General features: G+C 37.1%; 3 protein-coding genes across 3 annotated transcripts; 1 reads left to right on the top strand and 2 right to left on the bottom strand.

The window, feature by feature from the left end:
- The first annotated feature begins 9,468 nt into the window (after positions 1 to 9,468).
- Positions 9,469 to 14,020, top strand: LOC116208486 (hydroxymethylglutaryl-CoA synthase). Its single transcript, XM_031541967.1, has 12 exons — positions 9,469 to 9,692; positions 10,718 to 10,824; positions 10,916 to 11,048; positions 11,258 to 11,401; positions 11,585 to 11,743; positions 12,216 to 12,289; positions 12,375 to 12,450; positions 12,548 to 12,603; positions 12,700 to 12,787; positions 12,883 to 13,023; positions 13,162 to 13,311; positions 13,603 to 14,020. Exons 1-12 carry the CDS (start codon positions 9,630 to 9,632, stop codon positions 13,804 to 13,806), a joined length of 1,395 nt encoding a protein of 464 aa, XP_031397827.1. The 5' UTR covers positions 9,469 to 9,629; the 3' UTR covers positions 13,807 to 14,020.
- Positions 14,021 to 14,562: 542 nt separating this feature from the next.
- Positions 14,563 to 16,679, bottom strand: LOC116208492 (bifunctional dTDP-4-dehydrorhamnose 3,5-epimerase/dTDP-4-dehydrorhamnose reductase). The gene is made up of 2 exons (XM_031541978.1): positions 16,117 to 16,679; positions 14,563 to 15,290 (listed from the first exon to the last, which is right to left on the bottom strand). Exons 1-2 carry the CDS (start codon positions 16,564 to 16,566, stop codon positions 14,838 to 14,840), a joined length of 903 nt encoding a protein of 300 aa, XP_031397838.1. The 5' UTR covers positions 16,567 to 16,679; the 3' UTR covers positions 14,563 to 14,837.
- A 1,801-nt stretch (positions 16,680 to 18,480) lies between these two features.
- LOC116192131 (phospholipase D gamma 1-like) lies at positions 18,481 to 23,408 on the bottom strand. The gene is made up of 10 exons (XM_031520582.1): positions 22,443 to 23,408; positions 21,810 to 21,926; positions 21,303 to 21,497; positions 20,884 to 21,132; positions 20,729 to 20,797; positions 20,464 to 20,611; positions 20,098 to 20,246; positions 19,539 to 19,715; positions 19,204 to 19,401; positions 18,481 to 18,944 (listed from the first exon to the last, which is right to left on the bottom strand). Exons 1-10 carry the CDS (start codon positions 23,406 to 23,408, stop codon positions 18,651 to 18,653), a joined length of 2,562 nt encoding a protein of 853 aa, XP_031376442.1. The 3' UTR covers positions 18,481 to 18,650.
- Between the last annotated feature and the right edge of the window lie 1,586 nt (positions 23,409 to 24,994).

Below are 24,994 nucleotides of genomic sequence, written 5' to 3'. Positions count from 1 at the left end.
AAAAATATCTAATAATACATATATTGACATCAAATCAATGAGTGGAAAACTTCGAAGTTATGTTTCCGTATAATTAGTCACCCGCCAAATTGGACAAAATATAGGCACATTTCTTTTTCCATCATTGATCAGTGCAAAAGTCAACATTCATTTTTCAGTTCAACTTTGGTATGCTCCCCCTCCCTCCCATCTTACCTCGTAAGAAGAAAAAAAAGAAAGTCTCCGTTTCGGGAGTTTATGCCATGCTAGACTTCTTTCTGAAAATAATTCAATAAAATTTCTCAAAATCTATTTTCCAAAATAGATTTATGTCAGTTTCTTTATTATCTTTCTAGTCCCTGTAACTTATTGATTCATTTCTTTTAAATTCATTTACAAAAAGCCTAATTTAGTTATTATCATGAATCAATTATTTACGAATTTGCTTTAAACATATCTTAAAATAAATTTTGCATAAATCAATCTATAAGATTTATAGATGAAACTACAAAATACATGTTAGAATTTTATTAGAACTTTGTTAATTAAAAGTATAGAGAACTAGATAGCTAAAATGTCTTTATGTAGAATAAAAAGAATTACAAGAATATATATAATTCTTTTTTCTGGATTTACGAGAATATAGTAAACCTAGGAGAGGTTCTCACCACGAAAAGCTAGTTGTCCGTGTGAGGGCACATATTCATTAAGTACTCATCCTGGGCCAACTACGCTTCATGCTAGGTGAACTACGATGGACGACCCCAACGTTGATTTTCTGGGTTTCGAACCCGCGACCTTCAAGACTTTCTTGGGCTCTGATACTATCTCGTCACGAAAAGCTAGTTGTTCGTATGAGGGCACAGATTCATCAAGTATCATCTTGGGCGCCGACATTAATACTCTTCCTCTTAAAAAGATTTATAACAATGTACAAGAATATCATAATTACGATGAATAATCTTCATATAATCGTCATATATGGTGAAAAATACACCAAATTTACAATAAATATGTCTAAGGAATGCATGTACTAATTAAAATTATTCCATGTTGTTTTATTCCAATAGTTTTAAATTATTTCTAAAATATTGGATTCTCTATGTAAAATTCTCAATATTATTTTAAACAATTTATAACTAGAATTTCTTCAATATTCCTATTAATCAAATAAGTTTTCTAGCTGACATACTGGACTTAACATAACTCTTAAAAGTTTCAAGAGAAATCATCAGTAATTTCTTATATAAAATTTAAATTTAAATTGATAAGAGAAATCTATTAAAAATAATTTATTTGAGCAATAATTACCAACAAAATTTATTTGAGGAATTGTCATAATAATAAAACAGATTTTTAAGGGATTTAGATGAAACAAATCAAAAGTTGTAGGACTAGAAGTCTATTGTGGGAAATAGTTTCAAAAAGAAATTTAGTTGGGGTAAAAACTCCCATTTTCATACCTCGTAAGGGAAAAAAAAAGTCTTTTTAAGTGATGTTCCCACTGTTGACCATTCTTGGCCGGTAAACATAAAACAACTGTTGACCCACTACTATCACCATAATTATTTCTTTAAATATGGGGGGAAATTCAGGATTCTCACTACTAATCCGTACATCTTACGTAAATATCTTGCAAACTCGCTATATTGTTATGAAAATCAAATATATTGAGTTTCTAAATTCTTTTTTTTAAAAAATATATAATCCAAAATAATGAATAGAGACTTATTTGATGCAAGAGTGTTATTTATCAAAATCCCTCCTTTAAGTTGTACCGAAACTATCTTTTAATCAACGGAAATCTATATCTTTCCGGGCATTCCCGAGAAAAATCTCGATCTGAATGAAGTTTTTTGAACAAATAATTGTCAATTGTTTTTCTCTCTTTATTTTCAGATCCCTCCTTCCAAACAAGTTCATAATCTGCTATATAAAGAGAAAGGGGTCCCCCAGTTATTTTTAAAGGAAAAACACTACCATGTGCTCTCCTCATTATGAATATACTCTTCTTATAGGTGCCAACGTGAAGTGTCTCTTTTCTCCTAAATCAATTCATCAATTTTTTTTTGGTGCAATAGATTAATTAATATGTTTTGATGTGTGCTTGTTTGGCACTTTTTCGGGTTTCTTCGATCCTTAATATTATAACGAAGGAAAGAGAAAGAAAATAATATATTCCCATGGATTTGGCAAGACCATACCTTAACCGACTTGTTAGCTCGCCAGTCTTGAAACTTATTCGGGGAATCTTAATTATTAGCTCTCCCTTATATGACAACAAAATAAGGCTTTTCAAAAAAAGTGGTAACCAAGAGGTCCCAAATTCGACACTCGTTATATGACTACCCGTGTCCATTTATTATTTATTAAAATTTATATATTATTATATTAGTCCCCTAAACTTCCATTTATAACTGAATAAATAAGATTTTTTTTAAAATAAAAAGAGAAACAAACACGTGAATATTCATGGTAAGTAGTTGAGGTTTTCTTGTTAAGTTTCGAACAACATTACATTATATAAGAAAGGGTGTAGTCATATAGTGAGCAGGGGCAGATTCACCTTGTGTTTAGTGTGATCAATTTCGCTGAATTTTTGAAAATTTTTACTGAAGTTTCATACTTGTAAATACTTTGTCACTTAAGTTCAGTGAGTGCTGATGTAAATATAAATTGAACCAAATTTCTTCTTTTACTTTCTCTAATTCGGGGAAAGAAGTAAAAGAATAAAGATTAAATTGAAAAAACCCCACAAATCTCTATGCGGAAGACAATTTTAAAACTTCAGTATATTCAGATCCATTGAATGAATTTTTATTTACATACTCTCGGTGACAAATTAATAAATAAACTAAAATGTATTAAAAATAAAACAGATAGAATAGTATAATAATTAATAATAAACAAATGAAAATTGCACGTTAGATAAGAAAATAAGTTTTGACGAAATATTAAGGAGTTGATATTTTGGTGAGAGGTCATGGATTTAAATTTTAAAACCTCTCTCATCTCAATTAAATAATTGTATAATTTTTTTATTTTAATAATATAAATTTTCATCCCCCAGAAAGTTTTTAGTGATTTTTCTACAGAAATTCGTCTAAAATTTATATTTGCCGAGGAAATATTCAATTTTTTGCTGGAGAAAGCAATTTTTTTTGTAATGATTGGAGCATATGAATTTAAAAATTCACTAGCTAGCTCTTGAGTTCTAGACTGTGATATTTGCAATCACTAGTTAGCTCTTGGGTTCTAGATTTATTACTAGCAGTGATACAGGCTCTTACCTGAAATTTAGAAGTTTTGGATTTGATCTCCTCTCTAGGACATTACGTGTTCTTTCTTGTAACTAGAAAATAATATAGTCTTGTAATTATTGAATTATTTCCTGGCTTTGATTTAAGGATATGCATCATTCCAATCAAATGAAAGGTGGAACTACTATTGTTTCCAGCATAAATTCAGGCGGAAAAACTATATGAACTTATAAATGAGTAATGAGGTTTAGTATAATGACAACTGCTCATAACATCTGGAGATTTTGTGTTAGATTCTCGCTATTTTAACTTTTTCTACTACTTCATTATTCCTTCTTCTGTCCCCAAATTGGTTCACCAATTTCACTTATAATCCAAAAAGAAAATTTCTCACTACCACATCTAGCCCCGGTCCCCAACTTTCTCAACTGTTAGCCAAACCTAAAACTGTCCTTTTCTTTTTATTGCTTGAAAAGAAAAATAGGACAATTGAATATGATATTTATTTTATCCTGTTTGCTCAATTAAAGTAGCGATTGTATGAGAAAATGGGAATAGTGTAGTGCACATATCCTCACCTACAAATCAAAAAATTTCATATTCGATCATCATTGATTGAACTTTTCTTATCCCTAATATATTTTTTTTTATATATTCTCTTTTAATTTATGAGGTTCATATGCCTCCTCTGTCATGAAAAAATTAGTGATTATATACATCTATCTCGAGCCCGGCAAATGTTGCTAACTTCTCGACAATGTACTGTATACTGGCGAAGCGCATTTGGGACCATAATTTGTATTGTATCTATGCCTAAAGAATGAGGATAAAATAATGAAAGACAACAATTAACTGTAACATATATATTTCCAGTCCAGTCCTCAGTCGACATATATGTGTGTGTGTATATATATATATATGGAATGCGTATCCACCAACCTCTAAAAGCCATTGACTTAAGTCTAGGTGGCTCTGTTTGACTGAATTGATCCACCCGCTGCACCTCAGCTATCATTGTTGGACCACTCTCTCAATTTTTCAGATGCATAAATACTGTATTCCATAGATACATACATATAGATATATATTTCGAAAATACTGCAATAGTTTTCAGATGAATTATTAAAAGATAAATTCATAAATAATTGTGTTTTTTATAAAGTTACTAATTACTTTTCAAAATTGTCCCGCCATCTTAAAATAGTGCTTAGAGATCCTTCCAGCTCACAGGAATGCACGGTATAAGTCCACTAATGATTAATTACATTTATTTTGTACAAACGAAAAACATGTTTAGGCACGATTTTTACAATATAACATCTAACTTTCTTTATTTTATTCTGATATAAGGGAAGTCGTAGACCTTTTAATCTAGGATAAATAGAAAGGCATAAATCAAATCCAGTAAGTGAAATTTAAAATGCCTAACTTCTTAGTTAAAAAGTTGAGAATATATCTCTCTTATTTTTCTCATCATCCCTATATACGCAGCACCATTCTTAATTCACACATTTTAGATCGGAATTTTCAATAAAGTAATTTTCATTTAGTAAGTTCTTTTTTTTTTTTCCTTTTTGTTTGGTTTTAGAGCACCACTATCTTGCCTTTTCTTGGGCTTTAATTTTTATGGTGTATACTCTGATATCTAGAAGTCTAATGAATCTCAACTAATACGGTTCGAGTCGATTCGGCCTATTAAAAGGTAAAACTCTCCTTACATGAACTTTCTCCATTTACAAGATACTCAAATGCAAAATTATGTTTAAAAAGTAATAAGTGTCGATATTTAAATCAATTCACGTTAGTTTTTGTTTAGATCCAATTTCGCTTACGTTGATTATTTAGGTAGGGCATATAATTTTAAGCACGCTATAAATGGAGCAGTCAAATTTGGTTGTCCAACAAGGCATTAAAGTATGCCAAAATTGACGTGGCTTCTGATTCGATCAGAATCTCATACACAAACGTTCCCTCGGCTGAAATAAAATTCTCAACCATCTTGACGGCCCATCGAACGAATCAACGGCTCAGAATCGACGTGGCGGTACAACTAATAATAATAATAATAATAATAATAAGACCTATAATAAATGGTCGAACCGCCTCCCTCACAAGGGCATCGGGTATTTATGTTGCGTTTGATTTGTAAATAATATTTTAAAATTATATTTTGATTTTGAAAAAGAGTTGTATAAATAGTTATGTATGAAGCTTGTCATTTGTCTTTGTATGAGTTATTTTGTTTTGTTGTGAAAAAAAGTGATATAAATAGGCCCATCATTTGACTTTGTATGAATTATTTTTTTTTATTGTGGGTAGAATTAAGTTAAAGTGTTATTTTAAAATCACACTAACAAGCCAAACAAAGCATTATTCACTGGAAAAAAATGGCATAGAATTTTTTTCAAATGAAAAATTGCACTATATAATTTAATGTTGACAATTATTTTTAAATCTATTTCAATTTTAATTTTTTTCCTGAGATATCTCGATATTGACGTTTGATCTATCATCTATCTCATAAAGACAAAAGTTGGGATAGACGATAGATCAAAACTTTAACGTTGGGATATCTCAAGAAAAAAATTAAGATCGTAATAGATTTAAAAATAATTATTAATGCTAGATTATACGATGTAATTAATCATTTTTCAAAACAGAGGACGAATCAGGAGGGGCCGTCTTTCCACGTCAGCAGATCTCCCCCCCAAGCTCGGGCAGGTGGAATGGGGTAGGCCACGGCGCCCCGCTGTTCAGAGATCTGTGAGAGGACATTATTCAAATCGCCCCTCTTGTCTTGTCGCCATTCCCCCCCTTCGGATTCGTGCTTGTAAAGTTTCTCTCTTCGTGGATTCACGTGTGTGTGTATGTTTAAAGATGTCACTCAATTATATTATAGCTATTTCGGTGCACTGATTTATGAAAAATTCTCATTATTGATTTAGAAAAGATAAAACGTTCGACAGTAAAATACTTTCTATACTCTTTATTTCCCCGTACTGTATTCCTGGAATTTTCTACCATTACTCCGGGTGGGCGTGACGCGGCCACCACAACCGTAGGATACGAGGGCTGTGATGGCGAGTCACTCCCAACCCGAGTCACTGTAGCAGAACTCTGTATTCATTCATGGATTGTAATCTTCAAAAAAAAAAAAAGTGAAAAGAACGTTTATGAGTTATGACATCACGTTTGATTTTTATGTCAAATTCAGTATGTCATATTTTTTTCTCAAATTTAATGGTGTTGCTGATGTAGTACATCTGTAATGGACATATGACGTGCATGTGAAATTGCCACGTCGACAATACTGTCAAATATGAACAGAAAAAATCACGGGGTGCTAAACATTGTGCCATACGACACAATGCCTAAACGAGTAAACATCGGACCATATAACCTTTCCCAGAAAGTAACCTCTAACGTTCTTCCACGATTCTGCTCAATTATCAACTCATTCTAATGTTATCTAATTAATTAATTAGTTTAGTTCGAGGGAAATTCATTCATTAATGTTTGCAAAAACTCATTATGAGAGAGGAAGGCATGATCATGACCTTCAATGTGATTCCAAATATTTGCAGAAACGCAGCATACCTTTCTTAACTATCTAGGATAATCAATAAAAGGAGCTGTCAGTTATAATTAGATATGTGCTCGAATTGTGCATCTTATAAGAATAATTTGCTACCCATACAATTTGCCAAAAGGCCTTGTGAAAACCTGAAATATAGACCTTGAGGAGGTTTAACCCATAGAATGCTCTCGAATGGATCTTCAACTTCAGCTGGTCGTGATCAATAAACAGCCTGCTTCTCGTGGTGAGGCGAGAAGGCACGATAATCTATTCATATGGTAAAACTTATCGGGATCAGGTAACAAGTATGTGCAGAAATATAGACAAACTTTTCTAACATAACAAAACTAAGAGTTGTTGTCATTTCAAAAGTTTTTATAAATATATTCAAGAGATCAGAAAAGATGGATAGTTCAGTGTACTTCTTTTTCTGAATACTACAACCATCAGTAATTAACGCACAATAAGGGATTGCCTAATGTGCAAGCTATAGAGGCAGGGAATAATGATATAGAATGCATCAACAACAGCATACGTACAAGTAATCTACGATCAACTATATTTATAAAATTAATTAATCTCGATTTATGGATACAAAAAAGTGGCCATTAAATGCTACCATATGGAAAGGAACATCGCGCATAGTATAGCTCGATAAAGGACGGTTCCAAATTGGAGAGGACATAAATAGCATATTATATGTGGGAAGAAATAAATGAAAGAGAGCATATCCATCAGCAAAAATTAACTAAAATTAACTAAAAAATATATATATATATATAATTTACCCAAAAAATTAGAAAAATAAAAATATTTTTAACGAAAGAAAATAGGCATAAATGAAAATAGGAATATATTTTCAGTAATTCAATATATATAGTTATCAATTTTTTCCAATTTTCGTTTTTTGTTTTTTAATTTTCACAAGATCTCCAAAAAAATTAAACAAATTAGCTTTCTGCCTAGTTTTTGACGGTAAAGAGACGGTGTGCTGTGATATGTTAAAGTTTTCAAAATATCATGCTATACGGTGAAAATATTACAATATATGTTACCTTGTGAACAAATATCAAAATAGTGTACTATACGGTGCAATTTTTCTATTTTAATTTAATTCAATTTTTTTAATCAATCACCATAATATATATCTATTTTATGATTTTAGATTAGAAGTTCATATAGATATATATACGAAGTTTTTTCTTATTTGAAAGAATATATTAGAAATAATGTTTTTATTTTAGAAATCTACAATTTCATCCCTATTTATCTTATCATAGTCAAGTTTACAACAATAGAAGTTTACATAGATATATATTAAGTTATATATTTATGATTTATTTTTAATTAATTCAAATTATTTCATAAATTAACCAATATATATATATATGTTTAACGATTCTACATCTATTTATTTGATAAGAAGTTTGTGTGTATGTATATATATATATATATATATCAAGTTATTTATTATTTGAAATAATATATATAAGAAATAATATTTATGACTAAAATATAATTTATTCATATTTATTGTACTATAGCCAAGTTTATATTTATCTATATAGATTAATCACGACTTACGGATGCAAAAAGCGGCCATTAATTGCTACCTTATGGTGAGGAACATCGCGTATAGCTTAATAAAGGACAGCTCCAAATTGGACAGAAGACATGAATAACATATTATATTGGGGAATAATAAAATGAAAGAGAGCATATCCATGAGCAAAAAAGATTAAAAAATAAATATATTTTAACGAAAGAAATAGAAATAAATGAAAAGCTCCAACTTAGGGTCTTAGAAGCCTTATCAAAATGAATTTGGTTCGGGCGATTTGGCATTTGAATTTATTAAAGAACTTAAATTTCAAGTTTGAAATCTTATGAATGAAGATAATTATCATCTATAAGAAAATTTTTATTCCTTGGCTGACCCGATTCGAGGGTGTTTGGTATGAGCTAATCTATATGGATTATTAGGAATCTGGTTTTAAATTTTTTCATGGTCCATCAAATTACCATGTTTGGCTTGAGTAGATTACTGATAATTTGGCACTCAATTGGTAATATACTTTTCTAAGAGGGAATGACTATCTATATTACCAGTGACAGTATGAATTATGCGATATTATCAGTCACATACCAAACAAAGCACAGTAACATTACTAGTAATTTTAAAAATGAGAATGCACCACCATGGAAGATTTCTAATGCCATGTGTGCAAACGAACGAACGAAAGGAAAAAAAAAAAAAAAAAAGTCTAAGGGTGCCTTTATTTGTCCCTTAGCGGGGCCATCCCAACTTCTGCCAATGCAAGCCCCTGTCGTTTTACACGAGGCCCCAGGTAGCCGGTGGCAATGGCAGAGGGAGATGCCCCCACACAATAACCGTCACGTGGTGGCATTCTCGTAATATAATGCAACAATAGGGGCAACCTTTCTATTCAGAACCCGGGAGGGAAGCAGAGTCAAAAAATAGCATTTTGCAATAGCCCACAACAAAAATAAATAAATAAAAGGAAGAAAGAAAAAGGAAATTTTGTATTATTACTTAAGTTTTTATGCCATATGGAGAAAATTAATTATTAGATTAAAATTAAAACTAAAATTATATTTCTCCCACTATATATACCCTCCTTAGGTTCCAATATTCGAGCATCACCTCCCAAAATCTGTTCCTTCGGTGGTGAGCTTCCCCTGAACTCTCTACGCTCTCCGGCGTGCTCTACGAGAAGGGGAATCGCTTCAGCGGCCGGGAACTTCTCGTCAGATTTTCTGCTTTCCGGTGATTTGGCCGAGCAGGGGAAGAAATGGCGAAGAATGTCGGAATCATCGCTATGGACATCTACTTCCCTCCCACCTGCGTTCAACAGGTCTGCTCCCTCTCTCTCTCTCTCTCTCTCTCTCTCTCTCTCTCTGTCTTGTGATTTCGTTGCCAGCCGGCCGGAGTTTCTTCCTGGATGCTCGAGCTCCAGTCACGGCCGAATTGCTTGCTTGTCCTGTTCGAGTTTCTGCATGCGTCCTGATTTTATGATTTCGGCTCAGAGAATCTTCTAGATTCTTCCTTTTCCGTTCACCGGAGCTAGCAATCTCTCTCTCCCCGTCTGTGAAAGAATTTTCGAGCGTTGATCTTAGATTTGGCTTTGCAAAGGTACTTGATATATCCATGACCATGATTAGTAAATTATGATCACCACGACAAAAATTTCTTCTGAGCGTGATCTAAATTGCTCTAGAATCTGCTGCTTTGGCCATCTTCCTGAGTTGATTATTGAGAATCTGATGACTTTTTTGCCTCCCTGGTCCCCACCGAGTTGGCATTTCAATCCTTTTCGTGGTGTGAGAAACTTCAGAGATCTCGTATAATGCTCGCTAAGAGCGCTGATCTTAGCAGCATGGAAATCCGTAGAAGGATTGTGAGAAATGGAGCGTTTCTGTCCTTTATCAAAGCTTAGTTTCATGATGTCGACTGAATCTTCTCTCTTTATATATATATATATATATATATATATAATTTTTTTTTTCAAGAAAAGGAAATTGCTTTTACGCATCCTTTTCTTCTGCATTTTCAATATGAATAGGAGATGGCGGCTGAAATTCTTTTGTTCTTCCACGGAAATGAGTAGTTTGACTCAACTACCGTTTAAGAGACAAGGAATTGGCTATACGTTGTGCTCAAAAGGAAATTTTTTTTATTTTTTATTTTTTAAATTTCCCCCTAAATATTTCCTCAACTGCATAGAGTTTCTGGCAAATCCAGCTTCGAGAGTTAAAATAAAACTGAATCTCTCAATTAAGTGCTATTCTTTTCCCCTGAAATTTTTCATTGTCATTATCTTTTTGATACCGCGGTCCAAATAAATTCCTTTTAATTTTGTTCTTGTTTCTGCTTGAATAGGAAGTACTTGAGGCTCATGATGGTGCCAGCAAGGGGAAATACACTATCGGGCTGGGACAAGATTGCATGGCCTTCTGCTCGGAGGTTGAAGATGTCATCTCAATGAGGTTGCATATCTATCTCTGGACTTGAATTTGTTAACATCATATGCTCTTGTAATTTTCATCCATTTCCTATATGAATCCATTCTCCTTGCAGTTTGACAGTTGTTACATCCCTCCTTGAGAAGTATGGAGTTGATCCCAAACAGATCGGACGTTTGGAAGTTGGCAGTGAGACTGTTATTGACAAGAGCAAATCTATCAAGACTTTCATCATGCAAATCTTCGAGGTATAATTCTCAACGTGTTTGTCTGACCTGGTACCTTTGCCTGCATGAAGCACTATCTGAAAGGCAAAATGCAAGTGTTTTAGCTATTGGAAGAGAAAACAAAACAAATATCAAAATTCACAATTTATAGTCTACAGAACTTGCTCCTTTTTTCTTTACTTTTGCATCATAATATATGTAGAACTGAGGGTATCTTTTTTGGTGGGCAGGCATGTGGGAATACCGACATTGAAGGTGTTGACTCAACAAATGCATGTTATGGAGGGACCGCGGCTCTTTTTAACTGCGTCAACTGGGTGGAGAGTGCTTCATGGGATGGCCGCTATGGGCTTGTTGTCTGCACTGACAGTGCGGTATGATAGTATTCTTTACATCTTCTGTTATAATAAAATTCCGGGTTTTTATGAAGTTATTGGATAGGATGCGCAAAAGGACATGGTATTTGTTAGATCTAGGTTAAACTTGTAGACTTTAGACAGATTATTTCCTTAGAAAAGCTTGTCCCTGAATTTGGACTACATTTTTCCCTTTCTCAGGTATATGCCGAAGGACCAGCTCGGCCCACTGGTGGTGCAGCTGCCATTGCCATGCTCATTGGGCCTGATGCCCCTATTGCTTTTGAAAGCAAATTACGTGGAAGCCACATGGCTCATGTCTATGATTTTTACAAGCCTAACCTTGCTAGTGAATATCCAGTAATTCCCCTCAGTCTCTCTTCATAACTGCAAGTAGTTATTCATCTTGTTTCTTTGGGTGTCAATGCATTGGTTGATTTTACTGCTATCAGTAGACTTGATCAAGCTCAAAAGGATAAATGGCAGTTCCTGGGTTTTATTTGTATTATGTCAGTGGTAATACTTGATTATGGTCATCGAGCTGATATATGGTTGTATGTCTAAATGATCAAGAGGATATGGTGTGAAACCACAATCAATTGCTGATTTTCATAAAAGCTATATGGCTCAGAAAACAGTGAAATGGTATAGGATGGGAAGTGAGAAACCTCCATCTCATTGAGTAATAAGTGTCGCTTTTTGATTAAATAACAACTTCTGAAGTCCCATATGAATCTTCAATTTATTGGCTCAGTAATCTCGAGGTTTATTTCATGCTACTTTTATTCTCAAATAAACTGCAATACTCATGCATTTTCTAATCTTTTCGTAGGTTGTTGATGGGAAGCTATCTCAAACATGTTATCTAATGGCTCTTGATGCCTGCTACAAGTATTTTTGCCACAAGTGAGTGCAAGTAACCTGAGAAAAAATTTAAAACACTATGTAGAGCAGTTCAAGCTGTTATTTAGACTTCCTCTTCATCCTACAGGTTTGAGAAACTTGAGGGCAAGCAATTTTCTATTAACGATGCAGAGTACTTTGTTTTTCACTCTCCTTATAACAAGGTACTGGGGCTGTATGTTTTTTTAGCTAATAATGTATTTTCGAAGAATTTGAGTTGGCTTTTCCAGTATTCTTAACCTTTTGCTTCAATATATGCAGCTTGTGCAGAAAAGCTTTGCCAGATTGGTTTTTAATGATTTTACGAGGAATGCCAGGTTTTTTTCTAGCTTATCTGTGTGTTGATAAAATCTCAGTTAACTAACTTACATTCCTCATGTAACTGATTCATTGAATCTGCTCACCTTTTGCAGCTCTGTGGATGAGGCTGGAAAAGAGAAGTTAGCCCCTTTTGCATCCTTGACTGGTGATGAGAGTTACCAGAACCGTGATCTCGAGAAGGTGTTTTATCTACAGAACAAATTCAAATATGTATACTCTTCTATCAGCTCCTGATGGAGATGATGTTGCTGATGACGAACTAAACTAATTTACAGGCATCTCAACAAGTAGCAAAGCCACTTTACGATGCAAAGGTGCAGCCCACCACTCTGGTTCCGAAACAAGTTGGGAACATGTACACCGCATCTATATATGCGGCATTTGCTTCTCTCATTCACAACAAGCACAGTGCATTGGTAGGTTTTCTGATTCTTTTTAAGAGATTATTGCCACTTATAGCCCCCAATAATTTCCCTGTTCTTTTTTGTTCTGATTTGTGCAATCACTTGTCCGTTCTCTCTGAAATGACTTTTCTTTTCCAATACTCTTTATAGAATGACAAGCGGGTGATATTGTTCTCGTATGGAAGTGGTTTAACTGCCACGATGTTTTCTCTCCGACTCCGTGAAGGGCAGCATCCGTTTAGCTTGTCCAACATTGCAAGCATTATGAACGTTGGGGAGAAGTTGAAATCGAGGCACGAGGTACGCAATCTTGAACTCCTCTTGAGATGCATCTTTTTTCTTTTTGGTTGTTAAGTGTTCCGATTCAAGGCTCTTGCGTAAGATCATTAAATCTGGGCTAGTCTGGACTTCTTCAAGAAGCTCATGTAAAATGGCCACACCAACCTATAAATGAGGATTGCTGACTTGATGATTCCTTTTAACCCCGTTGATTGGTCCCACTCTGGCTCTACGATGCGCATTGAGTTCCTCAAATACAAGCTTCGTTCCTGTATATGATTCTAAACTGTAGTACTTTTCTTGTCCCGACAGTTTCCACCGGAGAAATTTGTCGAAATAATGCAGCTGATGGAGCACAGGTACGGGGCCAAGGACTTCGTAACAAACAAGGACTGCAGCCTCCTTGCTCCTGGCACTTACTACCTGACTGAGGTTGACTCCATGTACCGGAGATTTTATGCGAAGAAGCCCAAGGAAGCTCCCTGCGAGAATGGCGCAGTGGCAAATGGCCATTGAGAGTGGAAAGGAGAATGAAGTTCAGAATTGTGGGGCAGCCTCATTTAAGAAGGAATTCCTATCGTTTTCAATTGCCTGTAATTGTTAGCACATAATATGTTCAGCTTCTTTTTTTGCTCATCTTTTTTTGTACGACCAACTTCAAATAAAGTTTTTCCGATTATCTGTTCAGAAGAATTGCTGATTCCGATCCTCGGATAGATACCTTCGCCTACATTCTGAGACTTGAGCCATTATCTTGGCGGGTCTCTTGCCAGACCTCCAAAGATAATGGCTCTCTTGCCAGACCTCCAAAGCTAATGTTAGATTTTCTGGGGACAGGAAAAACTTAAGGATTTTTTTTTATTATATATTTCTGGCACTTTCATGGGAGAAATATAGGGTCAGTACGTCAAGCTCCCATAAGCTTTTATATATGCTTTTCTTCCATTCCGATTCGAATCCCGAAGTTGGAACCAAACGGACCACAAAAGAACCATTTGGAAAAAGTTTTAGGGCAAATTTGGCAACGCCTAAGCCCCATATTTTGATTGGTCTACTGAATTTTAGTTATCCAATATAACAATTAGGGGAATCATTATTCTTTTTCTTTTTTCTTTTTTTTTTTATAAATTTTCAAGCGCATTTTTCCTTTTCTTTTTTTATATCAGCCTGTCTAGATTGATGAAATCTCGGTGAAGATGGCATCATTTTTATAGGTGAAAAGTGGAAACATCACCTCCAAAAGCTAAAAAGCAGCGGCCGAACCATCAAAGCTTAAAACAATTGACATTTCTCCACAACAAAAAACTAACATATGTAACCTTACAACTTTAGATTCTTGAACAATTCTCTCCCAAATTAAAATTTTTTTTATTCAAAGATCAAATCGATACAAATCAAGAACATCCCAAGATAAATATAAGGCAATACTTGCACGGCCTTCTAGAGAAAGATGAGATGAAGCCCTGTATAAACCAAACGAACAAACGTTGTCTTAGCCATCGAATTATGTTGATTCGTGAACTCCGTGAACACCAAAACCTCCAACCTCAAGCTCCGGTCTTCTTCTTGTTTGGTTCGAATACATACTTCACAAGAGACTCCTTGATGGACATTAGCTCGGGGAATTCCTTCTTCAGCTTAGAAGCATCGAGCTCGTTGTTGCTCCGAGGGGCGACTATGACTTTTGCCTGCTCTTCGAGGGTGAAGTTCTTCCACGAGAAGTGTGGGTCGATAAACTCCTTGTATATCTCGAGGATCTCGTTGTGGCTCACGACTCCTGGGTTGGTGAAGTTCCAGATGCCTGTGAGGTTCCTCTTGGCCATCTCGATGGAGATGGGGAGGAGCTCGTCGAGGATGGTCATGGAGTTGGGGATGTTCACGACTTTCTCATACCGGGTGATCTTTGTGATGAAGTTACGAGGGTTGGAGAGATCGGATGAGATTGGCATTCGGACCCTGAGAGTGCAGACATTCTCGTAGTTCTTAAGCAACTCCTCCACCTATAAGGAAGATATGCAAGATGAACCAAAATCAGGAGAACTGAAGATAAAGCCTTTCACTGAATGTCCCGCTGCTCCCGCGTACGACATAATACGCATGACAATCAGTATAATGATGACGGTATGCCATACATTGCAAGCTAAACACATCAGCCTGTGATATCATCAAATGCCATGATCTTGGTCGAAATAGGATCAGTATAAAATGAATCTCAAATAAGCTCAATTAGTGGGCAGAAATTACAAAGCAAGAGTCGAAAAAAGACTCAAGTTGTCAACTTTAACTATGAATTGGCAATTAAGAGCAGGATACCATATTATATACAAGGGTGGCAGTGCTTATATGGTGCAAACTTATCCAGGCTTAAGAATGGCCGGCGATATTACATGTGTTTAGTATATCCTGCGAGTTCAGATTTTGACTCACTCAGCAAATACACAATGCCAAGCATCATCACATGACAAGCTAATTTACAGTTAGCTCAGCAGTCTCCTATGTTAAAGAAAATCTCATATAGGAATAAGGGTAACTTATAATCGAGTTCAACAGCTGCAGCCCCATGAATTCTGCACAACGACAGGGTCAGCTCGACCGGGTAATGACATTTCGAGACATGGGGCAGACACCGTGCCATGATCGAGCACGCTCCCATAGAACAGGACATAACCGTAAGCAAGACAACAGATTGACTCTCGAGACTAAAGCAGCAGGAAGGAGGCGGTCTCTCGATAAATTTAATGCAACCATAGATCTCAAAGAACAAGCGGCAAGCATCGGATCTGTACCGGAAAAACATAGGACAGAGAGAGAGAGACAATTACTGACCATGGCCTTGGTCTTGGAGTAGAAAGAGCCGACGAAGTTGGGGGTGTCCTCCTCCTTGAACCCGATGCCGGAGCCAAGAGGGTGGGCCTGGTCGTACTCGAAGATGCAGCCGGTGGCGTAGTTGATGAGGACCAGCCCCCTCTCCCTGCAGACGTCGGCGAGGGTGAGGGTCCCGACGACATTGGTCCGGATGGTCTCGACCTTGTGGGACTCGCACCAGTCGACGTTGGGACGGCCGGTGACGCCGGCGGCGTTGAAGACGTGGGTGGGGGCGACGGCGGCGATGTCGGCCTCGAGGGAGGAGCGGTTCTCGAGGCGGCCGGAACCGTACTCGAAGTCAATGGACTGGGCCCGGCAGAGCTCCCCGAGGAGGCCGCCGATCCATCCTGTCCTCCCGTAGATCAGGAACTTCAGGGGCTTGTCGGCGGCGCCGTTTGCCGGGTAACCCATCACTCCAAGCCTTCAACACGGAGAGGGAGAGGGAGAGGGAGAGGGAGAGGGAGAAAGAGAAAGGACCAAGTGGAGAGCTTCAGCTTCAAGAAGATGGGATCTGGGGAAGTAAGACGATGGAGTGAAAATATGGTGGTGATGGTGAAATTGGAGATTTTTAAGGAAAAAATAAAATAAAATAAATAAATAATTGTGGGAGCTTTCCGACAGGGACGGGTGGATCGTGGATCTGCCCGAAAAGCGTACATACATACATATTTGGCTTCTGTATATTCTCTTCCCTTCCTACTATGGTCCACCAACTTCCTATGTATCCATTTAGTCCACTGATCGTTTCTTAATTTTCAATTTTGCCCCCCTGTGCCGTCCTTGTCCTCTTCGGTCCTATGAAAAAAAGAAGAAGGGCGAACAGAATTTTCTGCATTTCATTCTATACCCAATGATGCCATGTGTATTGTAATATTTGTAGAACGATATCGTCCTTTTTTCTTCAAGCACATTTACAGAGATTGAGGAAACAAACTCGAGATCTCTTTCCAAAAATCAACGAAGTTGCATTCGATCCTATCTTTACTAGCTACATATGATCATCATAAAACAAGGTGGAACGAAATCTCTGGCATTTCATGAATCGGTCATACTTGAAGATGCCTTGTGTACTATAATGTAAAACGTTATCGTCTTATCATCTTTGATTGCATTACAAAAATTGAGGAAACAAACTCAAGATCTCTTTCCAAAAATCAACGAAGTTGTATTTCGATCCTACCTTGTCTGGTTACATGCGATCGTTATTTCATATCGACATATATTAATTATATCTGCCAAAAAAAAAATAGTGCGTATTCCAAGGCTACCCTTCTAGACAATTAACATGTTTCCAGTAGCCCGACTTTTAGCGATGAAGTTTATTTCCTCCACAGAGTATAGGAGTTAGGTTGCAACACTACTCGACTGCTACGGACCATCGATTCAAAAGTTTCGAAAGCAAATAAGTGTGGTGGTCTTGAAAATTGTACATAAAATTATGAATAACTAAATGTGTTGCACGAACGCGTAAGAAAAATTATATTCGTCAAGAAAATATTGAATGTATCAAGAGGACATTTCAACAACAAAGTTTTGCTAAAATATAAAATAATAAAAAGGAATAAGTACCGCGTTATGGCATACTTTGTGTATTTACTTTTTAAGATACTGATTTAGACCTTTAATTTCATATTGTGAATATTAAAAAAATTAAATCATTTAAAAAAGAAGTAGGGAATCTTTGGGAGAAAGGTGGGGTGCGGTGACTGGTGCCAGCCATTGTGAGGTCGCATGCACAAAACCGACCTATGCACATATTAATCGGTCACACCATCTATTCCCTATTTGTATTTTCTCAAGCTGATTAATCATATAAACTTATTATTCCAACTAATTCCTCTAAACCTAGCTCTGCTCAAAGCGAAAGGTGCTCAACTATTTTAACCCAACTTCTACTTATAAAATTTTTTAACATCCGAACAAATTCAAAGGTGAATAAATTGAGAAAGCACTAAAACTAACGTGCTCACTTGACAGGTCCCAAATTAAAGGCTGGCGAAATTGGTTGCATTATTGACCCGTGGAAAATAATGGGTAGGGGCTCCATCCTGCAGGATCCAAAAGAACAAATTCCGATCAATTTATTTGCAGGAACAATCTAATTTCTAGTGGTTAGTCATTAGTTAGATATCATATTTTAGACAGTAGAATTGATGGGTCTTAAGAGGGGAAAAAAAGCCATCTGTCTTTGGCTTACTCCCTCCACAACCTTATGCACTTCCATAAAGCATCGAGAGCCATGCACGATTTTGATGCAGCAACAGAAGCTAATCACGACTACTGACACCTCGTCGTACTTTAGTTCATTAGCTTCTTACTCTTATCTTTTTCCTTTGTATGACAGTCCAAGACACGAGTACTACGGAACGTCGTATATTAGTTTATTAGCGTGGTACACTTGTTTTTTTTCCTTTGTACGACGCCCTCGGGCACGATTATGACAAAGAAATAGCACATCAAAGCACATTCCTAAATCGAGCGGATCATCAGATGAATCAAATCGTCAAATTTTCTTGGATCGCGATGAATGATCCTTCGATTTTACCACCAACATCAGGGAACGTCGTGCATCCTGGAATCGGCTTCACCTTGCCCATACCATCAATAAGCAGTGGGTACTTCAAAAGGTGACCTTTCATATCTGCTACCTCATCTGCTGCATATTGCTTCCAGTTCAACTCACTCAGCGACCTCACACGTCTCATGCACTCAAGACTCTCCGGTTGCTTGAAGCACTCCTCAACGGTCCCAAGGTGCTCTGCCCATAGCGACATTCTATATCCATGTATCTGCATACAGAGGAGACATTGTTAATGGTTCATAGACATTCTTGGCAACCTTGTTGTTAGTAATGATGGAAATTTATTGATCAAATAGGTATTGGTACTCGTTCAACAAGTTTCAACTCTTAGAAGTGTCGGATACGTAACATGGCATCAAACTATAGGTTCTGGAGTCGGACTCCAGTCTTGATGACTAGGAGTCCAGTTTCTCCATCATTAGGAGTTCCTGAGATGATTATTTGAGGGTAGATAAGTAAAAGATTACCTGTCCTTTCGGGTAAGAATTTCTTTTAGCATAGGTATGACGAGGCTGATATGCACCAATTGCTATTTCAGTGTCTCGAGTGCCTTCGAGAGATCGCTGATTGATGTTGGCGGAGCCCAATATCAGGTACTCATCATCAACTATCATCCCCTTGGAGTGCACGTAAATCATGAATCTCCGGTTCTTTTTGGCAAGTTCCTGACCCCACAAGATGTAGATAGTATATCAGATCAATCAACTGGAGACGAATACCACAGGAAGTTGATCACTGCTATATATATACTGAAAATTGCAGAGAAAATCAAATGCTAACTTGAAGAATAGCCAGGAATTACCTGAGTCTTCGAGGGAGCAGGAGCCGCCATCGCCATACTACCTCCTTCCCTATCATGGCCTTCCATGTTGCCAAGGCAGAAGAAAGTCAAGAAGTCTTGTGGTTCATATTCTTTCTCACGCCCGGCCTCTACTAGAGCCTCATAGATGGCCCTGTACATCATTTCCATTGTCTTGCGCTGCATGTCGTGGGCAATAGAAATGGTCGAAGATGAAAACAAAGCAATACATTGATAACTAAATTCTAACTGATTAAGGCTATTTCTTTTCATCAATATACACATCGAGGTACATTACATAAGATCTTAAGTAAAAAACACAAAAGAACTCGTTTATGGACTATCAGAGATTTGATGAGACAGAACATGGCATTTTTCATCATGATTTTAAGATGACTTTCAAGCGTATCAAAGAAGGTACAATTGCTTCATAGAATATTTGAAATCCCCCTTCTACCATCCAAAATGGAATAATTTTGGTAACTTTAGTTATCAAATCCCATTTGAAACATTATGTCCTAGCAAGTTAGGCACACCTTATGAATGACAACACGGAAAGTACCTGCCAAAAGAGGATTCTTTGAATAGGGGCGCTCGTAGGAACACCTTCCGGCCACATTGGAATGACAATGTATGCAGAAAACCTCTGATTTGCTTTTATTTTGCTAGCAATCTTAAGGGCTATTTCCATAGGTATTAAATTGTCAGCACCTGCAGGGTTTAATGGCAGTAACTTATATCGACCAAGTATAATATGCAATTTCAAGGCAATAATCCTTGACTCGAAATTAGTATGCACGTGTCACTGTATTGCTCATGCACTACATTTAAGCAGGCAAAGAATATTGCACTGTTTGCAGAGCGCCACTTCATTTTTCAAGTTGGAAGAGAGTGCTCCACTTGTGGCAAAAGGAAAGATTGCCTTTACCTAAATCATTGTAAGAGTCCCAGTTATATGACGAGCCAAGGAAGTACTGGTTCTCTATGTATAGGAAATGCTGGGCTGCACGTATTGCCTTGATATATGCCGTGTGTATACTCGCGTCTATTAGGATATTCTTCCCACATAGGAGGTTCTGTTGCAAAGAACTAAGCAGATGAGCCGATTGTCATTCTTGTAAAAGAAGCACTTCTTGTTTCCTTAACTTAATTGAGGAAGCTAAGAGCCAGAGGTCAAATATTTTCCTACTTACCCGGTCTGTAGCATGTTTAGGGTCATTAGGAAATCCATTCACAGAATTGGAATCGATCGATCGGAAAACCTTCAGTTGGGAAAAGATATAGTGAGCTCATGTACACCAACAAATTTGCAAAAAACAACAGACTGATCAATGCTTTTGTAGTTTACCTGGATGTGCCAAGCCTCTTGACCAGCTTCGTTATGAGAAGAAACATCTTTGACCCCCAATATTTCAGGTATTCTTTCAAGTTTAAGTAACTGATCACTATGTGAAGATCTTAACTTCTGAATACCATGCGGTTCTGAGGCGTGTAGCCAACGCTCCTCAAAATTTGTGAGCATATCATATGCTGCCGGACCATCGATTCGACAGTGCAAATCATGCCACGCCTGCCTTGGAGCTCCAGGGGAAGGATCCTAACAGAAACTCAAATATTATCCCTCATCTCAACTTGTAATTCTCTTTTCATTTAAAACGAGTCTGTAGCTCAATCAAAAATTTAATTCAAATAGTTATGCTGCCTGAACGAAAAAAAAAGGGACAAATGACACAAACAGAATTTAATGGAGAAAATATGAATATTTACCGTGAATGTTCCATTATGATAGTCATCCTTATGAACGGTTTGCAATGTCCTAAAAATGGGATGACTAGGAGTATCATAACGCCCCAAGCATAGATCTAGACCTCCAACAAATGCAATAAGCTTCCTTTTGTTGTTTCCAGCATCGGCATCCACAATAACCGTTTTCTGATGATGTGTATAGATAGTTCCTGTTTCCTGCATAACAGGAAATTTATAATAAGAGAAGTAAAGGCAAGAAATTGATTTATCAAACTAGCAGATCACGTATTCTCAGAAATGAGAAGTTGACGAGGTTAATCACACAACTGATATCTGATTTGTGTGTAGCAGAAGACTTTTTTAGAGCAACATTATCAAAGTCCTGGATATTTGGAGGAAGTTTTAAGCAGCTTCACCCCTTTAAATTTCTTAATTTAGATTGTAAATTGGCGAAGTGGACATTTGTTAATTATTTAAAAAAAAAAACATGGAGAGAATCAAGAGTTTTAGTAGGAATTCGAGTTTAACCTTCTGTCTGAGCCAGCTATGGCCTTCCCTGGCTGATCGAGGGCAAAGTAGCACCTGCACTGATGAGTGCTTAAAGAAACGATCGGTCTCTTCATCATTAGTACGCATGATGCCTCCCTGCAATAGGCGTTAGTCAATCAGTTGGAGCTGAGAAAATAATATTTGATGAATGAACATCCCAAGAGCAAGGAATCAAACTCTTTTTCCTTCCACCCTACACCCTTCACCCTCGTTTGCCTCGTTGCGAATCAGCCCATTAATAGTATATGATGGTCCTAAATTCCTTCTCTTCTTCAGCTTCTTATTCTTTCCTCAACAAACCGCGAATCCGTCAAATTTCAGTTTGCAAACAATACTATAGCATAAGTGCTCCTCAAAAGTAAAGTTTCAAGACTTGAGCCTAAACTACACCTAAAATTTGGAATGTAGCTTCTTGGTCATTTAGATATCGTGCGGTTCATAGATCCAGTCTATTAACCTAGTTATCTAGCAGATAATGAAACTACGAGAAGACTTCATCCTAACACTTTAAAAAGCTCAACCGCACAAGGCATGGTCCTCTTGTTTCAGTTATACTGGCATAGACATTGAAGTATCAATAATGCCAAACTCAAGGTATCAAAGGTAACTTACAGTTCTGCCACCAAAAATGCTATGAGAAGTGGGATCATCCCATACAAGGACCAGCACTCTAACACCTTCTTGTGACTTTCTCTTCAGAAGATTTCCTAGCATATAATCTGCATTATCATCAGCATGCCTGACTAGTCTAACTTTGTGGTAGACCGACCATCCAGTAATATAGACCAAGCGGCGCGCCTGACTGATTGTGTCGAAGATGTCCTGCCAACAACTGCCATGGTTATATTGCAGACTGCCCTCGAGCCTGAAATTGGGAAGGGAGCCCATGTGGACGTGAGCATCTTGGTAAAGTGTGACCCGGCCACCTTTCCTGAGACCAAAGTAGGTCCCTGGTACACCTTCATAAGCAGGACCTGGGCCAACTCCCTGATGGTAAAGGCCCTGCTTATCCACAGGAGTGTACTGGATAGATAAGCTCAGGGCAGCTCCAGGGTTACAGGGCTCTGCGTTGCCTCCAAGAATTGGGAAGGTCCCCTCGATTCTATTGTTGGAAACTAACTGTTCCACAGGGATTCCGACGGCTCCGATGATCTGTGAACCCACTATGTCATCGTCCTTGACAACAAAATGGACTTCTGCAGCAGTGTGTGCAATGGGGACGTGAAAGTGCTGCTCCCACGCGGGGTTCTCATCGTTCCTGATAACGAAGGTCCGCCCAATGACTGCACCCGAGACACAGATTGTAACATAGGGATCGCTCGTTATCTTGCTAGACATGTGGCCCTCAATCTTGCCCTTATGCTTGCCGGGGAAGCGGGAGAACATGTCTCCCAGCTTCTTGTGGAACATGTCCATGTTGGGCAGGTTCCGGGCACCCTTCACCCAAATATCCAAGCTCCCATGTAAGAGGAGCACCTTCAGAGACTGCTTGCTGGTCTTGAACGGAACGGTCTGCTGCCCCTGACCATGCTGTGAGCCCCCGAAAGACATCATCTCAGAGTAGATGGGCTTAGCCATGAACTGAAAAGACACTCCTTTGAACTGATGGAACAGAAGAACTTGCTATAATGTGGGCAGGGCAACCACCCAAGTAAGAAAAGATCCCCCAGATACAAGCAAAGGCTTCGGGACAATCCTTAACATCGGAGACCAATCTCTTCCGGGCAATTCATCAGACAGTTGGCAGTCATGAAACAGCCCAGAGAGCTTGAAAACCGACGGGGTTGATGCCGATATGACCCGAAATGATTGAGTCCGGTGAGCGAACGGAGATGGGACTCCAAGAAAAGGGTGAGAACTCTGCAAATACAGACACAAAGTCCACATCGGTGGTCGACATATAGCAAAATGTTAAACAACTGGGGTCCCCCGGCAGCCACCACCATGGTCTCGGCTGCAGAATTTTCAAAGCAGGTAATGCAGCAAATGTTCCCATCCACTGTTTGGGAGTGTCCCCGGGTACTCGTTTTCCCTCGTTTCATTCGTCAACAGAAAATCAAACCGTCAGTCAAAGTTGACCCGGCCACGGCCTTCTCGATGCCTGCGACGGGACCTTGGTGTATTTGATTTTAGAGTTAAATAGAGTTGAATTTTGATTTTAACTGAATTGTAATGATTGTGTTGTTGAATTATGAGAAAAAAAATGTAAAAATGTAATGATAGTTGAGAGAAAGTAATGATTGTGTTATTGAATTGTGAAAAAAGTAATTAATAGTTGAGAGAATTTAGTATTAAAAATTGAATTGAATGATTAAAAAAATTAAAGAAAAATGAAAATGTAATAATTGTGTTGTTGATTTTTGTTATATAGTGAATAGAGTTAAAATTATAGTTAAAATTTTAAAAACTTGATTGCAAAACCAAACGGTGCATAAATATTCAAGATTGTAATAATTAAAAATATTTTGGGCAATTAATCAGTTGACACTCATTGTCCTATTTATTATAATTTAATTAATACTTTTATACATCACGTGACGTAATAGAATCACTGACGAATTTCTTGTACCTATATATACATTTATCAGGAGTATTTTCTTTCTCATTTTTTTTTATCAATTGATATATATTTATAGCTTTTTTAAAAAATATTCTTGACGGGTTCTAATGATCATTTTTATTATTTTTCAAGAGACTCCGAGTTATTTTCAATTTAATTGCCGATCAAGATTAGTTCTTTTACAGGCGCCAACTTGACTCTAGCCACGAGATACGTACATTTTCAAATCAATGCTTACAATGTTCTAACCGCTAAAGCTCGAAGTAGAAATTTCCCTCATAACTTACGAAAACCATTTGTTAATTTTATTCAGACAATTTTGCACTGGAGGACCAAAATTTGAAGAAGAAATCTATAATTACCATCTCTAATGTTGAGTTCGGTCAATTAATATGATTAAATGTCGAATAATATAAGTGAGACCTGACCAATTCAAGTCCACCTACTCATGCTACTTTGGAAGGTATTCAATTTATGATGCTGTAAGGTAGTAAATTCAATTCGATCATCAAGAGCGTTACATACTTGATGGCGTTTGCAAATCATACATATAAGTGACCACGGGTATCGACTTAATGGTCTGGTGGTCTTATTCGATGATCAT

Source organism: Punica granatum, chromosome 1, assembly GCF_007655135.1.
Source record: "Punica granatum isolate Tunisia-2019 chromosome 1, ASM765513v2, whole genome shotgun sequence".
Lineage (NCBI taxonomy): Eukaryota > Viridiplantae > Streptophyta > Magnoliopsida > Myrtales > Lythraceae > Punica > Punica granatum.
This window is presented reverse-complemented; position numbering and strand designations above follow the sequence as displayed.